This window comes from Arachis ipaensis, chromosome B4 (assembly GCF_059453495.1).
Source record: "Arachis ipaensis isolate K30076 ecotype BB chromosome B4, ASM5945349v1, whole genome shotgun sequence".
Lineage (NCBI taxonomy): Eukaryota > Viridiplantae > Streptophyta > Magnoliopsida > Fabales > Fabaceae > Arachis > Arachis ipaensis.
In genome coordinates, this window is record NC_142439.1 from 75,776,948 (window position 1) to 75,787,698 (window position 10,751).

At 39.7% G+C, this 10,751-nt stretch overlaps 1 protein-coding gene across 1 annotated transcript; it reads right to left on the minus strand.

Annotated features, from left to right (window-relative positions):
- Positions 1 to 1,137: 1,137 nt before the first annotated feature.
- On the minus strand, positions 1,138 to 3,836 carry LOC107636533 (uncharacterized). Its single transcript, XM_088484643.1, has 5 exons — positions 3,591 to 3,836; positions 3,341 to 3,452; positions 2,563 to 3,054; positions 1,919 to 2,034; positions 1,138 to 1,746 (listed from the first exon to the last, which is right to left on the minus strand). The coding sequence occupies exons 1-5, from the start codon at positions 3,834 to 3,836 to the stop codon at positions 1,138 to 1,140; spliced, it is 1,575 nt and encodes a 524-aa protein (XP_088340769.1).
- Between the last annotated feature and the right edge of the window lie 6,915 nt (positions 3,837 to 10,751).

Sequence of the window (10,751 nt, forward strand, 5' to 3'; positions counted from 1 at the left end):
TCCACCAAAATACTCATCACAAGGAAAATAGAAAAAGAAAGAAAGCAAATAAACAAAAACAAATTAAACAAAGTGCAACTAAAAAGAAATAAAAGAGAGGAAATAAATGCAACTAAGAAGAAAAGAAATTAAGCAAAGACAAAAGAGAAGGAGGGAGAATATAACCTTGAGAGGAGAAAGAGAAGGTAAGGTAAGGTGCAAGTGAGAAAAGGAGAAGAGAGAAGAGAGAGAAGAGGAGAGAGAATGTGGGACCACCGGAAGTGGTGGTTGCCGGTGGTTGAAGTCGCCGGTGGAAGTTGGCAGAGACAAGGTGGTAGGAGGAGAGAAGAAGAAGAGAAGAAGTAATGGAGGAGGAAAATCAAGGGAGGAGAGTGAAACAGGGCGCGCTGTGTACATGTTACGTCGGCCTATCGACGCGTGCGCATGGGTAGCACTTGTGCTCCCAGCACAATGCTCGCACAAAGTTAGCATGACTCTCGGATTAATGTACTAGAAGGCGCAAGATGGACAATTGACGCGTGCGCGTCGCCCCACGCATATGCGTGGGTTAGCCAAAAATTGAGGGGCGCGTATGCGTTACACCACGCGTACGTGTGGACGGGGATTGTGCTCCCAGTACAAAACTCGCCCAACCTTCGCACAACTCTCGGGTTTTACTATGAGAGAATCTAGAATTGGGAATTGACGCGTGCGCGTCGCCTCACGCATACGTGTGGGTGAGCCAAAAATTGAGGGACGCGTACACGTGGGCAGCATTTGTGCTCCCAGCATTTGTACTCCCTTTTTTTTTACAACATGAAGAAGGGTAATTTTAACACACTCTTGGATGGCATTCAAGCTAGATAATCAAGAAAATACTCACAAATTCATGCACTACTCAAAATGAAGCATTTTCTCTAACATTACCAATTCATCCATACCAAGATCAATGAAATCTACATGAATGTCATAAAAATTCAACAAAATCAACAAAATCTAGCATACTTAAACAAATTTAACAACATCAAGCAATCACAAAATCAATCAAAAGCTCTAAAACTATAAGCACGAAATATGTGCAAAGGAAGATCATACCATGGTGTGGTGTCTCCCACCTAGCACTTTTCTTTAACGTCCTTAAGTTGGACGGTCATGAGCTTAAACTTCTCCTCCGTTGGGTGCATCCTGAAGTAGGAACACTTCTAACTCCTTCGGTGACTTGTAGCCATGATACTTCTTTACCTTGTGGCCGTTAACTTTGAATGTTGCACCACTTTGAGGGTGGAATAGTTCGACCACACCATAGGGCTTTACTTCCTTCACCTTGAAGGGACCATCCCACCTTGAACGGAGCTTTCTGGGCATGAATCTAAGTCTTGAGTTGTAAAGAAGAACATCGTCACCCTCTCGAAAATCCTTCTTGCGGATATAGTGATCATGGAATGCCTTAGTTTGCTCCTTGTAAATCCTCGCATTTTGATAGGCCTCTTTCCTAAGGCATTCAAGTTCCTCTAGTTTCAATTTCCTGGCTATACCCACCTCAATGAAATTCATGTTACACTGCTTAACCGCCCAATAGGCCTTATACTCAATTTCAACCGGGAGGTGAGATGCCTTCCCATAGACAATCCGAAAGGGGCTTATCCCTAACGGAGTCTTATAGGCCGTCCTATATGCCCACAGTGCATCTCCCAACTGAGAGCTCCAGTCCTTCCTTTGTGGATTCACCACCTTTTCCGAAATTCGCTTAATCTCCCGGTTGGATACCTCCGCTTATCCATTGGTTTGGGGGGTGATAAGCAGTTGTAACCTTGTGTAATAGCGCATAGCGCTTGAGTAGTATTTCTACTTTTCTGTTGCAAAAGTGAGAACCTTGGTCCCTCACGATTGCTTATGGCGACCCATAGCGACATAAAATATTATTTCTAATAAAAGAAACCACAGTGTTAGCATCATCAAGACAGGTAGGTATCGCTTCTACCCACTTTGATACATAATCAACCGCTAGCAAAATGTACAAATATCCACTTGAATTAGGAAATGGCCTCATAAAGTCTATGCCCAATACATCAAAGATCTTACAGAACAACATTGGTTGTTGAGGCATTTCATCTTTTTGGGATGCATTTTCGGACTTTTGACATTGGTGACATGACACACAGAATTAGTTAGCATCCTTGAACAATGTTGGCCACCAGAATCCGTAATCTAAAATATTTTTAGCCGTCCGTTGTGGGCCAAAGTGGCCGCCACACTCGGATGAATGACAAGATTCAAGAATAGGTTAGAATTCAGATTCCGGGACACATCTATGAATTACTTGGTCTATTCCCCTTTTCCACAAGTGAGGGTCATCCCAAATGTAGTATTTGGAATCACTCCTCAACTTATCCCTTTGATGCTTTGAAAAGTTGGTAGGGAAGATTTTAGCAACTAAGTAGTTCGCCATTGGTGCAAACCAAGGAAAACTATCCGAAACAGCATGCAAACTATCCAAAGGGAATGAGTCATCAATCAGGAATAGGTCATATTTGAGATTCTCAAGGCAGCTTAAATGGTGCGCAACTAAATTTTGTGACCCACTTCGATCCCTAATCTCAACGTCAAATTCTTGCAAGAGAAAGATCCAACGCATGAGCCTAGGTTTTGACTCATTCTTCGTCAACAAATACTTCAAAGTTGCATGATCCGTATATACCACTATTTTAGAGACTAGCAAATAAGATCTAAATCTATCCACTGCATGAACAATAGCTAAGAGGTCCTTCTCCGTAGTGGTATAGTTGGATTGTGTTGCATCCAATGTCTTTGAGGAATAAGCAATGATGTAAGGGAGCTTACCATTGCGCTGTGCAAGCGCGGCACCTACGGCATGATTTGACGCGTCGCACATAATCTCGAACGGCTGGGTCCAGTCAGGGCCCCTCACAATTGGTGCCGTGGTAAGAGCTCTCCCCAACTCCTCAAATGCTTCCACACAAGCACTATCAAATTCAAAGTCCACATCCTTTTGAAGTAGGCACGATAATGGCAATACAATCTTGCTGAAATTCTTGATAAAGCGCCTATAGAATCCTGCATTCCCCAAAAAGGAACAGACCTCCCTCACAGAAGAGTGGTGGGGGTAAACTAGTAATGACATCAACCTTGGCCGGGTCTACAAAAATGCCCTTATCAGAAACTATGTGTCCTAACACTATGCCTTGCCTCACCATGAAGTGACATTTTTCGAAATTGAGGACAAGGTTAGTGTTAACACACCTCTCTAAGACTTTGGCCAAGTTCTCCATATACACTGAAATCATCCATAAAGACTTCCAGACAACTCTCCATAAGATCGGAAAATACCCTAGTCATGCACCGCTGAAAGTAGCAGAAGCATTGTATAGCCTAAATGGCATCCTTTTGTAAGCAAAGGTGCCAAAGGGACAAGTAAATGTGGTCTTTTCCTGATCCTCAAGAGCAATATTTATCTGGAAGTAGCCAGTAAAACCATCAAAAAAGCAATAATGGGATTTACCTGCAAGTCGGTCTAACATCTGGTCAATGAATGGCAAAGCGTAGTGGCCTTTCCTTGTTGCGGCATTCAACTTCCTATAATTGATGCACACCCGCCAAGAATTTTGTACTCTTGTGGTGACCACTTCACTATCCTCCTTCTTGACAGCAGTGATTCCCGATTTCTTTGGAACAACTTGGACTGGACTCACCCATTCACTATCAAAAATCGGATATATAATACCCGCATCAAGTAGCCTTGTGACTTCCTTTTTCACTACATCAAGGATAGTGGGGTTAAGTCTTCTTTGGGATTGTCTAATCGGCCGAGCTCCCTCTTGGAGGAAGATACGATGCATGCACATACGTGGGTCAATTCCCACAATGTTGGCCAAGCTCTAACCAATTGCTTTCTTGTGGTTTCTTAGGACTTCTAGGAGCTTTTTTTCTTCTTGGCACGAAAGCTCACTAGAAATAATGACCGAAAACTTTTGGTTATCCTCAAGGAATGCATACTTCAAGTGAGAGGGTAGAGGCTTCAATTCACTTTTTGCTTCAAGTTGAGGCTCTTTTTCACTAAGATCAAGAAGTTCATTCTCAACAACTTTCTCTTGTTCACCCTCATGGTCATCCGTCTCTTCAACAATAGGGTAGCACAACTTGTTGTGATCTTCTCTTTGTACCTCCGCTACTACCTCATCAATTACATCACATCAGAGAACGGAGTACTTTTCGGGTGGGTGTCTCATGGTTTCTTCCAAGTTAAACTTGATTGTCTTGTTGTGATTTTGGTTGGTTTGGTGGTTGTTGTGGTAGTGAGAAGAAGAGTTATTCCATCTTTGGTTTCGATTGTTCCCTTGTGCATTGTCCCTCCACCCTTGGTTGGAATTATTGCCATGAGAGCAGTTATTTTGGCTTTGAGATTGATAGGGTGGACAGTTGTTATAGTTCACATTGGCTACGGAAATGGTATAATCCTCTTGAACTTGGTGGCATTGGTCAGTGTAATGTGCGCTGCTAGAGCATAGACTACATACTTTAGGAGGCCCTTCAAGTTGGGGAACGTGGGGTGAGGCTTGGACGGCTTGGATCGAGTAGAATGCCTTTTGTTCCTTGCGCATCTCCGTGATGATAGTAGTCATGTCCCCAAGCACTTTTGTAAAACTTGATTCGGAAGGAGGTGCTTCCACCACACCCTTTAGAGGATTGCTCCTCACCCTTACATGTTGTGTAGCCTCAGTGACATCATTTATCAAGATCCAAGCTTTTGCCGCCGTCTTGTTTTTGGAAAGGGAACCACCACTAGAAGCAATGAGCAATCTCTTATCTTCCGTGCAAAGACCTCCAGTAAAGTAACTAATGAGCAAGTGCGTGTTCAATCCATGGTGTGGGCAAGATTCCAAGAGCTTTTTAAATTGAGTCCAATACTCATATAGGGTCTCTTGGTCCCTTTGCATTATACCAGAGATTTCTTTCTGGATGTAGTCAGTCTTCTCCGGTGGAAAGAACTTGTCTAAAAACTCTCTTCTCAACAAATCTCATTCGGTAACTACCTCATCCAGTTGGGAATAGAACTACTCCATTGCTTGCCCTTCAAGAGAGAAGGGGAAGGTGAAGACCATAATAGTAATCTCATCAGCTCCATGCCTTCGGGCCATAGAACAAGCAACTTGAAAATCTCTCAGATGTCTAATGGAGTCTTGACCCAGAAGTCCATGATACTTGGGAAGCAAATTTATCAAACTATTCTACAACTCAAAGTTCGGATCAAGATTCAGATACCTAGCTTGTAGTGATTGAAGGATAAGATCTGGCACCCCTTGTTCATGCAAAGTGATTCGGCGTGGCTCCGCCATGAAATTCTCACCTATAGGATGCAAAGATGTAATAGTGGTGCTAACAGAAGAATAGGAAGTTGTGGACTCCAAGTCACTCTTGGTCCGTCAAGTGGTTCCGAGTGTTCCTCGAGAGAGACCGAAGAACTAGCCATATAGTCCAACCGCTGCCTAGCTTGCCGAGTATGTAACAAAGTTCTTTCAATTTCAAGGTCAAGCTCGGCTAAGCTAGAGTTCGTTTGAGACCGAGTCATCAAACTTGGGAGTCATAGCTCAAGTATGAAAAGAAATCTAGACTAAAAACAAAATTTTGAAAGCAAGTAAACTATCTACATTATCTACATATTCACATAACCAATATTAAGGCATACGTTGCAACCATTCCCCGACAACAGCGCCAAAAATTTGATACCAGAACTATTGTCAGTATAGAATTTCTCAATAAAATTCCGTTGTAAGTATAGTTCTAACCAACAACAATCATCAAATCAAATTTTAAAAGATTGGTTGTCAGAAAGTTCAACCCTGAAAATAAACCGAAGTATTCAACCCCCGGGTCATCTCAAAGGAATGAGCAAATATGTGCATCAACATTGGTTAGAATTCCGGGGTTGAGAGTCATGATCAAGAAATTAAACTACTAGACTTAACATGCAAGGAATCTTAAAGTGCAAGAAACTAAATCAAGTAACTAGAGCAAGGTGTGAGCAATTTCAATCTAGCAAGAGAACATGTAATCTATTTCAACTCTAAAATTAAGTAATTAACTATAACAAGAATCAAGCAATTGGGATTTTCAATTTCCAAATATGAATAATAAAAGGAACTCTTGGCTAGGCATAGGAATTAGGATTACCATCCTTGTCTAATAACCATATATTGACAATTGTGAGGAACCAAGCTCATTAAGTTTACTTCTATGCTTGAAGTATGTCAAATGACTTGGTCAACATCAATCCATAAGTCCTAACTTAGCTACTAATTGACTTAGTAGTAAGCTAGTGTCAATGGTTATCAAATTGACCACTAAGGGTTCTCAAATCACTAAATCAATTAGACCCAACGACTCAAGTGTACCCAATTCCCTTAGCCTAGACCAAGAGTAAAGAAGACTACTCCATAATCAAGGAAAACATTTCATCAAACATATAGTATGCACTAACAAAATACATATTCAAATTGCAATTAAATCAAAAATTACAAATACCCACTAACAATTATCAATGGAAAACAACTCAAACAACACTATTAATCATGAAAAACATCAATACATTAATAGAAATCCAAGATCCGCAAAGTTCACAAAATGAGAAGAAAATGGGAAATAACAAGAAAATATAAATCCAACACAAGATCTAAACAAAATTACACTAGGAAATTCAAATTAAGTAATCAAAACTAGAAATCAACAAAACCCAATTCAGAATTCAATAAGGGAAGATCAAATCAAACTAGATCTAGAGAGGAATAAGGGTTTCTCTCTCTAGAAGAACCAGAACAAAAAAAACTAGCTAAAATTATGTGTAGGTGTGTAATGAATGATCCCCCCTTTCCCCCTTGGCTCCTTGGGTCTTTTCAATGCAGAATCAGCTTGAATTTGGGCCTGGAGCTCCTCAGAAATCGCCAGCTACGAGTTCATTAATGAGGTCACGTGCTGAGCGTCATGCGTACGTGTCGATCACGAGTGCGCGTCGGTCACGTGTGCACGTCGCTGAATTTGCAATCCACGCGTACACGTCGGGCACACATGCGCATCAATGGGATTTTTACCAATGTACGCGAATGCGCCAATTCTCGTGCGCCAAGCTGAACCACGGTGGGCCACGCGTGCGCGTCGGTGCCAATTCTCCAAAGCTCCAATTTCCATGTTCTTTCCACTTGTGCATGCTTCCTTTCCATCTTTTGGACCATTCTTTCCCTGTAGACTCTGAAATCATTTAACGAACGCATGACGGCATCGAATGGTAATAGAAGAGATTAAAATATAGCATTTTTAAGGTCAAAGGAGCATGTTTTCAGTCATGAAGCAAAATTAGAAAGGAAACACAAAACTATGCAATTTATATAAATGAGTGTGGAAAATATTGACAAATCCCCTCAAATTATACGCAAGATAAACCACAAAATTGGGGGTTTATTAAGTTGCTCATATGCTCTATTGGAATCCGTAATGCAATCTCTAACTTTAGTTCAACGCTATCCGAGTTGGGAATCACACGGAACCCATGTAGAACAAGGGTGATTGTCACGGGAAACCCTCAATCCCATGAGCTAGCACCCTTTAGGGGCGTTGAACATTGGCTAGGGACTCCATCATGGGTGTTGGATGCTAACTGCTCCCCTGTAGGCGCTGGATGCCAGGAATGGGGCTAGTGGCTAGCGTTGAACGCCAGTTTTGGGCCTTCATTTCTAAAGCAAAGTATAGACTATTATATTTTTCTAGAAAGCCCTACATGTTAGCTTTCCATAGCCATTGAGAACGTGCCTTTTGAACTTTTGTAGCCCTAGAAAAGCTCCTTTGAGTGCACGGAGGTCAAATCCTGGCAGCATTTGCAGTCCTTCCTCTGTCTCTGAATCAGACTTTTGCTCAAGCTCCTCAATTTCAACCAGAAAATACCAAAAATCACCATAAAACACAAAAACTCAAAGTTGAATAAAAAAATAAGAATTTTGTACTAAAACCTATGAAAACATAATAAAACTTAAACAAAATATAATGAAAACTATATGAAAATGATGCCAAAAAGCGTATAAAATATCCACTCATCAGAACACCAAACTTAAACTGTTGCTTTTCCCAAGCAACTAAAAACAAAGTAGGATAAACAGAAATAGAAGGATGCAATAAATTTCAGAGTTCTCAATGAAGCTCAGTTTCAATTAGACGAGCGGGACTAGTAGCTTTTTGCTTCTGAATAGTTTTGGCATCTCACTTTCCATTGAAGCTCAGAATAATTGGTGATGAATCCATATTTGACGATAAATTTTGGATTGATTTGAGTGGATTTCATCATATAAAACCACATTTATTCATTCAAATAGCATAATTTTGTGTTCTCTCCCTAAATTGAGCTTAATTGTGAAAACATGCTATTTTGTGCTTAATTTAACTAATTTTATTCCCTTTTCATTCCATTCGATGCCTTGATGTTTTTGATGAGTGATTTCAGGTTTAATAGGTTGGAATGGCTTGATGAGTGTGGAGGAGAACACCATGTGTGCGCACGCATAAGTGAAAGATCAGCAAGTGTGCATACGCACACGTCTGGGTGTACGCACAAGTCCCAGCATGTGACCTCATTAATGCGAATTACTGGGGGCGATTTCTGGACCTCCAGAGCCCAGTTTTGGACTTTCTGAAGCTAATTGAGTGCTATATCAAAGGGGCATCACTCCATGTCAAGTAGGGAGCAATTAGGGTAGATTAAAAACATGCTTTAGGTCATATTCTAGAGAGAGAAGCTCTCTCTTCTTTCTAGAATTAATGTAGATTAGGTTAGATCTTTCTTAGATTAGGTTTAATTCTTATTTTCATTTAGTTTTTCTTTGCCATTTATTGTTCTTGCACTCTTGTTCTTTAATTCTACTTGTTATCTCTTTTATTTTGTTCCTTTATGTTTATGGCACTTTGTTACTTTTAATTTTAATTAATGCAATTCATGTTTTATGTTTCTTATTGCTTAATTTCGTTGCTATTATTGTTTTCTTGAAATTGGTAGTTGTAGATTTTATTATCTCTTGTTATTTTACCATGCTCCTCTTTTATACCTTCCAAGTGTTTGATAAAATACTTGGTTGGATTTTTGCCTAGTTTTTCACACTCTTGCTTGGGAAATTGGGTGAACTTGAGTGGTGGATGTCCATTCTACATTGTGTGAGGATTATTAGTTGATTTGGTTTCCTTTAACACTAACCCTTCCATTAATAGAGTTGGCTAGGACTTGTGGATTGAGATCAATTATGCCCTTTTGACTAATTCTCAATGTTAGGATTGACTAATTGGGATTAATTCTACACAATTACCATGTTTGTAGTCCATAACTAGGATAGGAAGCCTAAATTTCCCAATTCTTGCCAAGAGCTCTTTCTACCATTTAATTTCCATTTTCATTGCTTTTACTTGCTTTTCATTTAATTACTTGCCATTTTATATTTCTTGTTTGTTGCCATCAAAACCCCCCAAATCCTCCATAGCCAATAATAGAGCACTTCCATTGTAACTCCTAGGGAAGACGACTTGGAACTTAAAACTCCCAGCTAGTTTGTATTGATTGTGACATCTTTAAATTAAAATTTGATTGTGGTCAATTTTTGGGTTTGGACTATACTTGCAACGGAGACATTTTATGTTTTGTGAAAATCATAACCCACTTTAGGCCACACATCAATTGACATTTTTAGGAAATCAGAATCCAGATGATATTATTGATTATCCTAGTTTAGTTCTTTTTTATTCTTGAACACAGCTTCTTTAGAGTCTTGGCCGTGACTGACGAACGGATTTTTGCTAGTAAAGAATTCACAAATAAATTATCGTTGCTAGTATAGTTTCTAAACTAACAATAATCCTTTCATGCAAAAGCTTGGTTGTCACAAGTAACAAAACCCCTAAAAAGTAATAACCGAAGTATTTAAACCTCGGGTCGTTTCTCAAGGAATTGTAGGAAAGTGTAATTATTATTGGTTATGGAAAAAAATTTTTTTGGGTTTTTGAAAGGTTTGAACAAGGAATGTAAATGACAAGAAAGTAAACTAATGATCATGAAAACCCTTGCAAGGTATGAGAACTGGACGTCCTATCCCAGTTATCCTTATCAATTGTGATGATAATTGTTCGTTGCTCCCACTTGGTCAACCTCTAACTATGAAGGTATGTTAAGTGGATAAATCAATTTGATTTCTCAGGTCCTAGTCAATTCCTAAGGAAAGACTAGTGTTATTGGAATTCAAATCAACTAGCAAAGATAACAATTGTCAATCAACAAGGAGTTTGATAACTCAAGTGTCTCCAATTACTCAATTCAAGCTAAGAGTGTAAAAAGCTAAATTAAAATCATAAATCTGAAATACCTCAAATTGCATTAAATAGAAATCAAATTAAACATGAGGTTCATAAACCAAATTGGGAAAATAAATAAACTAGAATGCTAGAATAAATGAAAGTAGAAGAGAAACTAAATTAAAGGAACATTGAACCTGGAAATTGAAAAAAGAAATCCTAAATCCTAAAACCTAGAGAGAGGAGAGAGCTTCTCTCTTTAGAAACTACATCTAAACCTAAAATTATGTGAATAATGGAATGTCTTGAGTCTCTACTTGTCCCCTGGCTTTAGTCTGCGTTTTTGGGCCGAAAACTAGGTCCGAACTCAGCCCGAAATTGCCCCCAGCGTTTTCTGCAATTTTTGCAGGTCGCGCATGTCACGCGTACGTGTCAGTCAT

What these genes read in the sequence shown, in the direction of transcription:
- LOC107636533 (XM_088484643.1), bottom strand. Translation starts at nt 3,836, where the DNA reads ATGCATCGTATCTTCCTCCAAGAGGGAGCTCGGCCGATTAGACAATCC. An exon ending in GAGTACAAAATTCTTGGCGG is followed by an intron (nt 3,453 to 3,590) that starts GTGTGCATCAAT and finishes GGCTACTTCCAG; the next exon opens with ATAAATATTGCTCTTGAGGA. An exon ending in CGTTGAGATTAGGGATCGAA is followed by an intron (nt 2,035 to 2,562) that starts GTGGGTCACAAA and finishes TATTGGGCATAG; the next exon opens with ACTTTATGAGGCCATTTCCT.